Raw genomic sequence first — 15267 nt, forward strand, 5'->3', positions numbered from 1 at the left:
TTGCTCTAACATCTCTTTGCCACAGGCCCTGGGTAAATGAAGTAATCTTTCTGGGTCTCAGTTTCGAAAGGTATAAAATCAGAATATTAATAATATCTGTCAGTTTCCTGTAAGATATAAATGAACTGCCTGTCGCATTGTTACATGCTTGATAAATGGTAGCTATTAGTAATATTATAATAATTAACTTGAAGAAAAATTCAGAGGAGAGGGTTTCAAATACAATATAGGATTTCCAGAATGTAGAAGATATTGTCATCCTGGAAGGTCACAGATGATAATGAGCAGAGTACATGAAGGAGATGCTACAATAAAATGATGTATGTGAAAGTACTTTATACATTCTTGGCCGCTATTTATTTACTACCATTACTAATGATAAAAACAGTAATACTGTGCCTGGAATGGAAATCCACAGTGGAGGATAATGAAAGATTAGGTTGGAGAGATAAAATAAGCAAAAATGAAGAAGGCCCTAAATAGCTGACTGAAGAATCTGATGTTCTTTCCAAAAATAATTGAGAGTTAGCTTAAAATCATAAATAGACACTGACATAAAAAAAAAAAGTGTCATTTTACCAAAATAAAGAAGTGGATCGCCAAATTATACCCTCTCACACAGCTTAATTCCCTTGGTCTCTTCACCCATATTTACCATTATTCCCCAAAGTGGCCCATCTGCTTCTCATTACTTTTGTTCTCTTTTCTTTTTCTTCTTTACTATACTTTGGACCTCTTTCCATTAATTCTCATCTTCCAGATTTGGATTTCCCCCTCTCTTTTAAAAAAAAAATAAATAAAATACTAAATCCCTTTAAGTTTCAATATAGTCTTCTTACAAACTAAAGAAACAAGAGGATAACAACAAAGAGGCCAGAGAGAGGACTGCCATCATCATTACAACATCTGTTGCTCCTGGCTGGGACTGTGGTACTGATGCTACCAGCTGGAGAAGGAGCACTGAGTCCAAAAGATATTGTGGAGGACAAATTTAGATATGGAGAGAGGGGTCAGCAAAGAACTGGGGAAGTCAAAGATAAGTTTAGGTTGTGTACCCCGAAGACCAGAAAAAAAAAAATGGAGACGCTGACAGGCTATGGATAATTGAGAGGAGAGAAAGAGTACACTTCAGCCAACTAATTTTGAGGTGACTCAGTGATACCCAACTAAAGAGAACTGGATAGTAGGAAACACAGCATAGCTGCAAATACAAATGCCACAGTAATTTGATCGGAGGTGATAAAGGAAGATCTCCAAGAGAACACATATATAGGTATATGAGAATTAAGGTTTGAGTAATGGGCAGTTTACCAATAGGAGATCACTATATTTATACAGTTTTGTTTTTATAAAATTATGGATTATATCCATTAATCACTTTCCTAAAAATGATGTAAATTGAATTGAAAAATAAACATAATTTTTCTAAAGCACTCATAATATTTTATTCTGGCATCTAATATAATTTCCACAAAATATTTTGTGGTTTAGTTAATAAGAAATGGACAAGAAAAGACATATTTATTGAACAACTCCTTTGTTCTTAGAAATTTAAGGGAAGTATATAGTACATATTAAAAAATTGATCCTATCCTGAAGAGTTTGTAATTTGGTGGTTGAGAGAAGACAAGCATACCAAAAAAATTAACTATATTCAAAGCAATATACAAAAAGTGTTTTTCCTTATTCTTGTTTAATACTTGATAATCTCTTCTCTAAAATGCATCTTCAATCTGTTCTTGTCTCTCTTAGTGGAGGTCACCAATTATCTTTTGCCTGAACAACCTCCTTTTAACGGGTCCCTGCCTTAAATATAATTTTTAAAATCTAAAAGTGGAAATAGAAGAGAATAAGATCCAGAAAACAATTGATGGGGAAATCTAACCTAATTTGGGCTAAGAGAAAATAGGAAAGAATGCTATAATATTCTTCCCAATGTAACTAGAAATACACTACAAATCTGCAAGTAAGTTGTCTACTAAACAGAAAAGAAACTAGAGATAATGCAATCAGCAACAATATTCTGGGTGTTCATAGTATAAAGAAATGGACACTTCATGAGAAAAGTGATTAATGCATTACATATTAAGGAGGAACATGTAAAGAACTGATAAAATACTGAAATATCCAAGAAAATGAGACAACTGTATTAAATAAAAACTGAAGATCATAAAAATAGTATTTATGGAAATCTTTATATTTAACTAACAAGATGTTAGGAGTGAACTTAGAGAAAACAGAATCAGTTCAGCAATTCAAAAGTCAGGTTGTAAAGAATTTAGGAAGAAAGGAGCTGAGAGAAATAAGAAAATATAAAAGAACTACAGAAGATTCAAGAGGGAAAAAAGTGGGGGAGTCATGGTTCTAATTTGAAGCATAAAGAGTTCTATTATTCTTTACTTTTAAAATGTCAAGATGAATAAGAACAGGTATTGCATTCAGTAGAAAGGACACATTTTAAACGTGGGCACCCAACTTAAAAATGATGGAAAAAAGTAACAAAAGATGGGCAAAAAAAAAAAGAAATTTTATTTTCAAAGTCCAGTAGTTAATGGTTAATTCATTTTTATTGAACTCTGAATCTACTACAGGTTTTTAAAAAAGAAAGGAAGTGAATAAAATACAGAATAAATCCTTTTTATATATAAAAGTTGGTTTAAATAAAAAAATAATCTTCAATAGCTAACAAAACCTATATTATCTGCAATAATACAAACGCTGACAATGGTATTTGGTATACTGTATGCTTCAGGAAGGGATAAATTACCAGCAGGTTAAATTCTCAATGCAAGAAAGCTCCACATTAACTTTAAAAGGTAAAATATACCTTTGCTTCCCTCTTTAATTATAAACAAAGCAGATGTGAAATATAGCAATCTTAACAGTGAGAACTGATACAGTGCTGTTAGAGTTTCTTTCTAAGCTTGGAGTGGAAGGAGCCGATTACATTAGGAGGATTATCTTTGCAGCTGGTCACTTATATTCAAAGGTTGAATTATTTTAATATTGAACGTGAGTTGTTATTGATTTCATAGAACACAAAAGCATTATGATAAGTCAATAATTGTGTCATCTGTATCCAAAAACCAGCTATGGAGCCAATTCTCATGTAAAATATGATTACGTTTTGATCTACTGTTTCCCTAATCCAAACATGTACATAAATAAAATGACTATTATTACGACAAATTGCTGTATTTTTTTTCAGCCTCTCATGCCAATTACTTTATACAAGATTCTTGGAGAAGAAAGAGTCTAATAAATGTCTGCTAAACTTATGGCTCTAGGACTCAAATTTTAAAAGCCAGAAGAAATGACCACAAAACAACATTTGAAATAAAAGAGTAAAATAACTTAATATTCTCTGAAAAAATATAATACTTTTGATTGCATATTATTTTTCTATAACTGGACTGAGTATTATGTAAAACATAAGAGAAAAATCTATAACTTGATTTTTGACTGCAAGATGCTTATTATTTCATCAGAGAGATAAGGAATATAGAAAGCACATTGATGGGAATATAAAACAGCAAGTTAAAAATGTGGACACATATTTTCATGGACAATATATTCTAGACATAGAAAGGAGAAATAGAGAAAAAAATATTTGAAAGAATATTTCCTTAAAGAAGAAAGATTTGAGCTCATACGTCTTAAAGAATATCCAGAATTTTTAGAGATAAAGAGGGGAAGTACAATCTACGTAGAAGAAACAAAATGAGAAAAGTTTATGATATGTAAGTTCTTAGCAGTCTGATGAAGCCTGTGTACCACTTATCAGAAAGTTTTAAAAAGTGCAAAAACAGTAAGAAAAAAGTAAAAAAAAAAAGTATACATAGACAAAGGAATCAAATACTGTATATTAAAATGCAGTTACCGATAGTGAACAAAAAGACCACTTTTGGATGTAGTAATATGCATGCTTTTTTATTACTGTATTTGATAAAAGATTGTGCAGTAGGTCTAATGACTCCCATTACTAAAGCAATAGTGGTTTCCAAAGCCTGAACATATATGATATTTTGACATATCAGAACAACTTTAACATGATGTGAATGTATATTACTTCAATTGGAGACACACGGTTGCTGCTAATAATTAGTGTTAACTTTCAGTGAGACATTAAAGAAAATAAAGGTAATATTTTCCCCAACAACATTCATGGACCCCTTCCATTCTATCCATGGACTCTAAGTGTCCCTCAGACTCAGTTAAGTCTCTGGAGAAGATACTGCAAAGCTATCATTCATTAAGTACCTAATGGATATGGGGCACAGTAGCACGTTCTCCAGGTTAGTGTTGCAAAATGCTATAAGGGAGATATTGTTAAAATGGGCACTGATATTTGCAAGATAAGAAAACTGAGGCTCAAGCAGTACATCTGCCTAAGATCATGTCCATAATGAATGCCACCTCAGGATTAAAGTTCAAAGTCAGATTCCATAGTCTCTGTTTTTCTCACTATGGAATCTGGCCTAGAGAATCATCAGAATGTTTTAAGTGGGCAGTTAGAAGATGAATACAGCCAGAACAGAGTTTATTCCAAGAATAGAAGACATACAATTGGAAGTGTGGGCCAGGACCAGACTTTGGAGGGTTCTGAAAGCTTGCAAAGAAAAATAAAAGTAAATGCTTTTGAAAATACAAAAAGCCTTTAGGGAGGATGATGATGAAAGTAGCATTTCAAGAAGGAAGAAAATAATCTGATGGACTGTGATTATAAGGATTACTGTAATATGCTCTCTACAGAAGATTTTGGATTAGGTCTAAAATGACACATTAGGGGCTCCTGGGTGACTTGGTTAAGCGTCTGCCTTTGGCTCAGGTCATGATCCTAGGGTCCTGGGATCGAGTTCCACGTCAGCTCGCTGCTCAGTGGGGAGTCTGCTGCTCTCTCTCCCTCTGCCCCTCCCCCTGCTCATACTCTCAAATAAATAAATAAAATCTTTAAAAAAATAAAAAAAATAAAATGCCACATTGTACTTCAATGCCTTATTTAAACTTAGTTGAATCATTTTATTAATTCTTCAAAGGTGTTTTTGGATTATTTTCTCAAGATCTAGTCCTAAATATAGCAAGATACTCAACACAGGAAAAAACCAGAAAGGCGCTCGCTATTCTTCAATCTAGCAAAACACACATCTACTTACCAACACTTGTGCAACTTTCCCCGTCCACATCCAGCTTCCACCCTTCATAGCATGAACACTTGACTATGTGCTTGTGCTGCTCACACACTTGACTGCACTTGAGATGATTGCTACAATAATCTATAATTTCACAGGTCTTATTGTCTTTGTTGAGCTGAAGTCCTTCAGGACAGGAACAGACAATTCCTCTTCCAGGAACAACAGAACAGTGATTGCTACAGCCTCCATTGTTCAGTGAACATTCATCTATAAAAGGAGGGGAACAGATTACAGGCATTATCAACGCTTTTGCTCAATTAAATACTAATCATTGAACTCAATTCTCTAAGGCTGGAATTAGAGCAAGGGTATTATAAATGAATAGAAAAAGCTCTCTGGATATTTTTTTTTTCAGGGATTGGGGTGGGAATGATAAAATAATTCATTGAATGACCAAATATAATTCTACACGATAGGAACTGGGAATGGAAGGTTTTCATTTCTGTAAAACTTTGGAGTATACTTTGTTTTACCCCATAGAGGTAAAGTGTACTCAATGTTTCTTTCTATTATAACTGGAAAGATTATGCTGAGCCTTTTAGCTGTTGAGCAAAATCAGTTGCTAAGGCCTCCCCAAGGACATACATTGATGATCTGAAAATTTGACTTAGCTCAGTGTTTATAAACAAGCATATACCTATAATGTATCATATTTATGTATATTCTTCTACATCTGTAGTCTGAGTCATGATGATAATGCAGGATGGATTAGTTTGCTCTTTACTGGCTACAGCCATTTATTTTTAAGTTAGGTAAATTATACATTTACCCTATATATTGGTTATTATGATTAATTCAATGAGGCAACGAAAGCATTGTAAACAATATACGTATAAGAAAAAAACTGACTTGTTATTTGGATTGATATAATGAGCAACTAGTATTTATTACATGGATAATATGATTCGTTTATAAAGAAAGAAACCTTTTCTTTCATAGCCTTATAATTTACAGTTGAATTACATATATTTATTTCTGATTATATTTTATTATGAAATTATAAGGTCCATGAGTGTATACAAAATATCTGTTCTGTTTAGCAATGTATATCCAATAGCTAGCACAGTGCCTAGCATAGAATAAACAGTTAACAATAGTTGCTGAATAAAAAAAAATGCCCAAAAGCACACAGTTACCCCCAAATGGAGCCACCACTTGTCCAGTTGGGAAAATTTCAAGATCACATACTTATGCCATTGATGAAAACAGCAGATAACTGTTTTTTTTTCCAACCACAGTATTACCTATCCCTATCTATTCCTAGATGCATAAGAATAAGGCTAAAAGAAGCTTTGCCTTAAAAATATTTTCAAGTCGTTTTCAAAGCCTGTTTAATTAGTTGTTTTTTGAGTCATGCTAAAAGACAATGCTGTTCAATGATTGACAAATTGCAGTAATATTTACTTATATACCTCAAATATTTCCTGTTGTCTATGAAAATTTATCTAGTTCAAAAATTGAGCTTAAGTATAACGCTTTAAAAATATTTTCTGTATTTTTTAAAGTTCTATGTGGGTCAACTTTTCTTCATACTATTTGTCACCAGAAAAGAAGTTACAATAATAAGAAAAGGAAGATGATTATATTAACTATTCTCTGTAAGAATTCAGGTTTGGTATTATTTTAGAAGAAAAAAATAGATTCATTTAGCTCTTCCAAATATGTTTGTTCACCCATATCATAATCATTTCAAAACAATAGTCATTTTAAAGTATTTGCCCATTTCAGTTCAATTGACATTCTTTTTCAAGAGAATTACTGTAAAGAAATATCATCATACCCAACAGGTGAAAAAAAAATGTTGCAGTTCTTTTAGCTTATTTCAAATATGATTGTTCTCACAGTACTGAAGTGTCTCTTGCTGACACTATCAGTGGAATGAAGTCATAGATTTTTAAAAAATAAAACTTACATTGATATCTAAAATTGAACATATAAATGTAATGCCAATATTTGTGTGGCTAGTCCTTTGTTAATTTCTCCTTGATCCTAAACCTATCATTATATCCTGCAATTTTCTTTTCTTTTTTTTTTTTTTAATTTTACTTATTTATTTGAGAGAGAGAGAGCACAAGCAGGGGGAGAGGCAGGCAGAGGGAAAGGGAGAAGCAGGTTCCCAGCGGTGCAGGGAGCCCGATGCAGGACTCGATCGCAGGACCCTGGGATCATGATCTGAGCTGAAGGCATATGCTTAACCGACTGAGCCACCCAAGTGCCCCAATCCTGCAACTTTCTTTTAAATTTTTTATTACCTAACAAAGAATTTCTCATTGATGAAGCTCTAGTCAGGTTCCTCAGAGACTTCTGTTCAACTAGTCCTCAACATTGGCTTATAAAAATTGCAGACCCATACCCTTAGTATAAATAATTTCAATCTTCACCTCCTTCCCCAATCATACGCCTCCCACCACCCAAAAAGAGATTCCAACAAACACTAGCATAGTTTCTAACCGCTTAGGACAGCCTTCCTGGTACGACTCCAGCTCTATTTTAAGTGGCTGCTTGAGAAAGCTCTATGCTGGTAGGAGAATTTACTGTTTGTTCCAGCCAAAACCTGGTGATAGACAGACAGGTCCTGGAACCCCATCTTAGAACAGTTAGAAAGCTTGCGATTATAAATCTTTTCTCTGAACCTTGAAGATGTAAATCTTCTACCACTCAGAACTGTCTTCTCAAGGACTTGAGAAGTATCTTTTTGAAATGCAAACATTCCGGAAGATAACTCACTCTTGCTCACAGCCCTGTGGGTGCTTTGTTTTGACTTGCACCACTGTCTCAAGTCAAAGATATGAGAAATTTGTTTCTCCTCTGGGATAAGCACCAATTAACAAGCCCAGATTGCCCAGTCACATGGACCAACCCCCTTACCACCCCTTGGTGCCTTTCCTTTAGCATACTCCAGGCTTCAAAATGCTTCTAGTCTTTTGTTTCAGTGAATTTGATTTCAGTTCACATGAAATATTCTTCTCTATTGCGATAATTAATACTGAATAAAATCAATCCTTACCACTTCAACTGGAGTCCAACTTTGCTTATCTTTGATATACACTTATAGCAAGGTTTAACAGTTAACTCTATTCTTGAATGACTCAAGATTTTTCTCATTTGTTTCTTAAACAATACCCGTTTCTTAAAGTATATCCGTTTCCCCTTGAAATCATTTGAAAATCCCCCCGAGAAAATAATCCCATCACTAGGATTAGGAGACTTATTTCATTCAGGGCTCCTTTTCTGATTTTTGTTTGTTTGGGTTTTGATTTTGCTTTATAGGTCAGATTTATATGGAGAAAACAAAATAAGAAACTCTTCACCACCCAAAGGGTATGATTTTTCCATGTCAGGACATTTCCCAAGTATTAAGTCCACAGATGACAAATCATTTTCATACAAGATATTTTTATACAAATCTTACATGTTTTGAGGAACAGGACATGAATCAATCCCTGTTTCCTTTTTAACAGGGGACGGTACAAGAGGGAGCAATAAAAAAAAAATAAAACAGCTTTTTTGAATACAACTATTTGGAAGGAGTAGACATGAAGAGGGCAAAACCTACATTTTCATCATATACAGCAAATGGTTTAAAAAAAACAAACAAAAACTCTTTCGACTTTGGGAATCTCTCTCTAAAAAGCATTTCCTAGTTACTAGCCAACCCATGCCAATTATTTAAAGTTAATTCACTTGCTATATCTTTTATGTCCACTGGGTAAATGATTCATTATGTCCACTGCTGCAGCACTCATAAACCAATACCCCTGCCTAGCTCGACAGGATCTAACCTATCACTGATGGGCAAGGACCTTGAAAATGAGAGACCAAAACCAAAACAAATGAAAATCTTTCCAAGGACCTTGAAAATAAGAGACCTCTATGGGTACCAATATTGCCTATAAGGATGCCATCTACTGAACTACAGTACAAAGGTACACACAAAAGCAAATAAGAAAAGGAGAACCATAGAAGGTAATTCAATCCTTGACCAGTATTTGTTCTTGATTTTCATTTCCCTAACTTTCCTTCAACTTCACCTCACGAAGGGGACAGTATAGGACTTCAATATGCCATAGTGCTGTAAGCAGGACAGAATTGTCTTTTTATCTTCTCTGGCATGACCACACCTAGCTTTATTGTAACCTCTTTCACACCTGTAATTCTTTGAAATGTTTGAGCAAGGTTCCTAAGCTGATGAATACAGTGGCTTGATAGTAAAAAGCGATTTTCAGTCTTGAGGTAAAGAAATACATTCAGAAGAAATCCCCTTTGCTCTTTATTTTACTAATTCAGAGAGCCGAGGATAGGAAAATAAAACTGTGTTTTCATAACAATATTTTCATTTTTCTTAATGATTGTATTTTGTCTTCCTTGCCTTCATTTAACCTGAAGGTTGAGAAAAGGTAGAAAAGCACTAATTTCGTTCAATACCTGTAGTGCAACTGGCATTATTACCATGATTTCCTGATCAATATTATCGTTTCCATTTTTGTGATGAGGCATCTGACATTTCAAGAAATTAAGTTACCTGCCTAGGTGATTTAACTGAAGTAATTGAAGAACAGAATTTAAACTTGTCAAAATCTCAATTTTTTTCTATATTTACACATTTTCAATTTTAAGAGTGTTGATAGTTTCCTTCTTTCAGAATTGCTCTTACAACCTTCATGAGCAATCATCACATATTGTAATGCAAGAGATATTTCCATCCACCAATCTACTCCATAAGGGAGAATAAGCAGGGAGAAAAAGAAGTAAATACAGAGAAACTAAGTATGTTATTTTGTATTTGTTGTTTAATTTTAGGATTTTTGGGGGGGTGGGAGTTGAATCTTTTTGTTTAAATTTTAGCATCACAGGGGCACCTGGGTGGCTCAGTCATTTAAGCATCTGACTCTTGATTTCGGCTCAGGGTCATGAGATCCAGCCCTGCGTCGAGCTCTGTGCTGACAGGGGAGTCTGCTTGAGATTCTCTCTTTGCCTCTCCTTCTACCCTTCCCCCTGTTCTCTTTCTCTCTCTTTCTCACTCTCTCTAAAAATAAATAAGTCTTTAAAAATAAATAAATAAATAAATAAATAAATAAATAAATAAATAAATAAATTTTAGCATCACTGAATGAAGACTGTTGCAGTTACTGTTTCAAGGTTGTTTTATAGAATCACAGACTCTTTGGAAAAAAGGACATTTATTACATAAATTTAAAACATAATAACATTTTTTTTAATCACTCAGTATTCTATTAGTGCTCAATTCAGATCAAAATATGGTAACTTTAGGCTTAAATGTAGTTGTCTTTTCTATTTTCAATTAGGTAGCTTCATCATTTCCTAAAGTCATTTTCTCAGTCCCTAGTCACCTCATTATTATTCTTATCATTCTATAAACCCTTCCTCATTACTCTATTGATATCACCTTCAGTATTATCTAGAAAACATATTTTGAAAATCTCCTTGCTAAATGCTTGATCTCCCCACAGAAAAGGAAATGTAATTTTCTTTATATGTTCTGGTTGGCATAAAAAGACAACTAGTCAAAAGTGATTTCAAAGCTCAAAAGCTACCAGACTGAAATCATCATTTTAACTAGATACAGCATGCCAAAGAAAGCTATTGTAAGAGGACCAAAAACTTCAGAGAAAATTATATAAACCTGAATAATATTCAGTTGGTTTTATTATTCAGTCTCTTCCTTTCCTTTCCTCTTTTTAAAAAATACTTCTATTGTAAAGATTGGAAGGTATGATAAAATCCACTGGATGGTAGTAAACTCCATCCCATAGGTCCAGAATAAGAAGGTTCTCTTGTTTTGAATGACTCACTGATGAAAAAATAATCAGTTTAATTGTGGAAACATCATTAAGCATCCAGAGATCTAAATGATGAGCACAATTATACAGTTAAGTCAGTTGGCTGTAGTCCAGCCTTTTCTGCTTTGTTTTCAGAAAATTTGGATCATCTTTTAAAAACTTTTAATAAGCTTACAGTCCCTGAAAAATGGCGATAGGTTTCAATGCTAAACGTTACATTTAAAGGAAATAAATGGAAGGAACGCATGTTACTTTAAGTATCAGCAAGGGGACTAAACGTCTCTAGTCTCCAGAGAGAAGCAAATCAATGAAACATGCAATACCACAGAGATCGCCTTCATCAGACCCATCCGGACAGTCCCTTCTCCCATTGCAGAGTTTCTCTGGCTGCAGGCAGGCTGAAGTGTCATTAGCACAAGGGTACTTGGGTGGTCCACATAAAAAACTGTCACAGTCATCTTCATCTGACTGATCTTCACAATCGATATCTCCATCACATATCCATGCTTTGTTGATGCATCTCCCTTAAGTAAACAGAAACATCACCCATTTGATTGTTGTAATTAAGTCACTGTCCTAATGGATAGTCACTACCATCTTCAGTCAGAGGCAGAACTATGGGCTATTAGCAAGAGATTTATTTGCTGAGAGTCTGACAGTTTATTTTCATGACAGTATTTGAGTAGCTCTCGCCCTCCTTGTTAATGATCTTAGAGTTAAAGCCTTAATATTTTCCTCGGTTTCAAGTTACTGTCTGTGGACTAATTGAAAGTTTCATTATGATACCTTTAAGACAAACTTCAAACAAACATTTGTATATAAGTCCCTTTTAGAAACCTAAATTCAGGTAAATGTTATCAGTATCTTTTGCAGCCCTAAATTTAAGCAAACAATTTATTTCACAGGAGAAAATGTCCTTCTGTCTACATTTATAACCCCAAGACCTCAACTCTTCCTCACACCTAGACATGTATATTCCCCTTCATAAAATAATATAAAATGTTATTAAACATCTTGGTAGCTAAGGGATACACAGACAGAAGTTATGGAAATATGTTTTTCTTTATTGACTTTGAAAGGACAAAAATGATTATTTAGCCAGCAGTTTTCAAAAGTAATAATGTGAAATGCAGAGAAAGCGATGGCCACTGTCTTCATCAATCTTTTTTTCACTCTAAATTGTTTGTCCTTTCCAGAATGGTTACATTTTTCTTCAAATTAATTATCTTTTCTGGATTATGCAATGTTAATGTGTAATGTGAATAAAAAATGGACTTGAAGATAAATACTGGTTATTAGCTGACTGTATACCAACAACTCATAAAAGGGGTAGGGCAAATGAAAGGGAAAAGAAAAATACTATATTGTACATGTCATAGAGTATATATTCAGATGTCTATGTCAACCTTAAAGGTTACTAAATTTTTAAATAATTAAAATATTGGTGAGGGACGCCTGGGTGGTTCAGTCAGTTAAGCGTCTGCCTTCTGCTCAGGTCATGATCCTAGGATGCTGGGAACGAGTCCCGCATTGGGCTCCCTGCTCAGCGGGAAGCCTGCTGCTCCCTCTGCCTGCCGCTCCCCCTGTTTGTGCTCTCCCTCTCTCTCTCTCTGGCAAATAAATGAATAAAATCTTTAAAAAAATAAAAATAAAAATAAATGAAATATTGGAGAAAGGATGTTTCACTTGCAGAAATACGTAAATAATTTTCCATACTATTAAGTCAAATAAGAAAAAAAAGCAGAAATGATCAGTTCCATAGTTAATATATATGCATTTCATAATCAACATTAATTATTGATGAAAACACTCTTAAAATAAGAAATGATGGATACTTCACTAATCAATTTGATATAAATGGAGAAACATTATAAATTTTTGCTTTACATCATAAATAAAATTAACAGTGTTATTATTTATATTGTTCTGGAGATACTATCTAATATAATTAGATAACAGAAATAAATGAGGTATAAAATTAGAAAAGTATCAGTACATGCAAGTTAATATAATCATATAATCATAAAATCAATAAAAACTAATAAAGAAGCATAAAAAACTAAGAATTCAAAAAATAGATAGCTAGTTTCAAAAATTACACAGAAATCTGTAGGTTTTATATCTCAACAGACTATAGTAGAAGATGGATTTAAAAATCTACCATAAAACAAAGTATTTAAGTTAAACTACACAAGAACTGTATAGAATTTATATGAAGAAAAATTAAAAGTCTACCAACAAACCCAAAAGAAGTCTTGGATAAAGATATGGGTTGGTCTGAAAGAAGATTTATAGCTGTAAAATATTTTCCCTCAAATTAATCCTAATAAAATAGTAACAATATTATTACAATCCTATAAGCTTATCCTAAATTTAAGAAAATAAAAATGCAAATAACATTTGGAGTCTTCAAAAAAAGAGAAGAAAATTGATGAGTAGGAATTGTAAATGCCAACTATTCAGAAGTATTTTAAAGTAACAGTAGTCAAAATATTTTTAAAAGAATATCAATCAACACATCAACAATTGAATAGAATATTAGCCCAGTGATGGGTATTAAGAAGGGCACGTATTGCATGGAGCACTGAGTGTTACACGAAAACAATGAATCATGGAACACTACATCAAAAACTAATGATGTACTGTATGGTGACTAACATAACATAATAAAATTAAATTAAATTAAAAAAAGAATGCAGATATCAAATACCCAAAAATTGGCAGTTCAAAATAGTAAAGATAATGGAATTACAAAATTGGTGATGTTAGGAACACTGCTTAGACATCTGGAAGGAAAAAAAAAAAAGCTGAATCTTGATGCTTACACTAAAATATATTCTAAGTAGATCAAAAAGTAATCATTTTAAAATAACAATAATTGCACACACATTCTAGAATAAAATAGATATGAAAACAAAACAACAAAAACTTTAAATGTTCATTACACAAATCCAGAAAACATAAAGGACAAATTTATAAGCTTAATTTCATAAATATTTTTAATTCCACATTGCAACAATATAATCCATCTATAAATTCAACACGAAGTTGGTGAACCAGAAAAAAATTTTATTATTTTTGAAAAAAGGGCTTTTTTTCTTTAAAATATAAAAGGCTCTTACAAATAAATAAAATAAAGATTAATAAACCAATACAATCGCAAAATTCACAATGAATCGATAATGACTTACAAATGTACAATGATCAAAAATATCTTTTAATGAAAAACTAAGCTAAAACAGCAATTTGATACCATTTTTTCCTCTATAAGATTGGTTCAATCTATTAGATTGATTTAGATTAAAAAATTGGATAATACAAGGATAGATTTGACAAAGTTGTGTGCAACATCCCCAATGTTGAGGGGGCTACAAATTGGAATAATCTGTCTAGGGCAATGTTATGAAATCTAGCAAATAAAAAATGCATCAATTCTTCCTCACCAGAGTAATTCTAATTTTAGATTTTTTCTCATTAACAGGTTTGCCCAAATGCACACGGATGCAATACAAAGACATGTGTTGCTGCTTTGTATATATTAGCAAAAGACTGATAACAGTTTAATCATTATTGCAAGACTGGTAACATCAATTACAAAGCATCCATGCACTGAAATTATACACTTGAGTGAGAAAGAATGAGATAATTCTGCATAAGGTAATATAACACAATCTCCAAAACATATCAATAAAAAAGGCACAAAACCAAGTATATGGTAGGTTTTCTTATATGTTAGCAGATATTTATGTGATTACCAATATCTAGAACTATAATTCCATACACATATCAATATAGGTATATGGACAGGTTTGTCTCTGCATGAATTCTTTCTGGGAGGCTACATAAGAAATAGCTAACTGTGATTGCCTCTGGTGAGGAAGACTTGAAGTGCTGGAAAACTAGAGTAGGAAAGGAGAATTTTTCACTGAATCCAGTTGTGCTATTTATTTTCCTTCTACCATATTTCTACATGGCTTCCTCCCCCCAAAAATAGCTCATTTTTAAAATGACGATGATTTGTATACACGTGTGCCATAAAGTGTGATAGTTTCTACAGATGCATGATGAAAATTCTATGTTGAGGTGACTCTGTGACTTACACTTCCCTAGGAACTTTAGGAAATATAAGAAAGTCCTAAAACCCATTCCCTGTCACCAAAGAGTTTATAATCTAGTTAACAAGACAAAGTCAATGCATAACATATAGTTTTAGTCTAAATTATGGCATTCTGCACTTAAGTAATAAATTGTAGGGAGTCATCTGCAAATATAAT

At 33.0% G+C, this 15267-nt stretch overlaps 1 protein-coding gene across 1 annotated transcript in view; it reads right to left on the minus strand.

Moving 5' to 3' along the window:
• The window catches only part of LRP1B (LDL receptor related protein 1B), a 1839752-nt gene that overhangs the window by 626395 nt on the left and 1198090 nt on the right, over positions 1-15267 (minus strand). The window contains exons 22-23 of the mRNA XM_045868938.3: positions 11317-11517; positions 5154-5399 (exon numbers count right to left, since the gene is read on the minus strand). Coding sequence (XP_045724894.2) covers positions 5154-5399; positions 11317-11517 — 447 coding nt within the window. The remainder of the gene's footprint in view (positions 1-5153; positions 5400-11316; positions 11518-15267) is intronic.

The sequence above is a fragment of the Mirounga angustirostris genome, unplaced genomic scaffold, assembly GCF_029215605.1.
Source record: "Mirounga angustirostris isolate CCGP_5_RB_7025 unplaced genomic scaffold, mMirAng1.0.hap1 SCAF_3, whole genome shotgun sequence".
NCBI classification, from domain to species: domain Eukaryota; kingdom Metazoa; phylum Chordata; class Mammalia; order Carnivora; family Phocidae; genus Mirounga; species Mirounga angustirostris.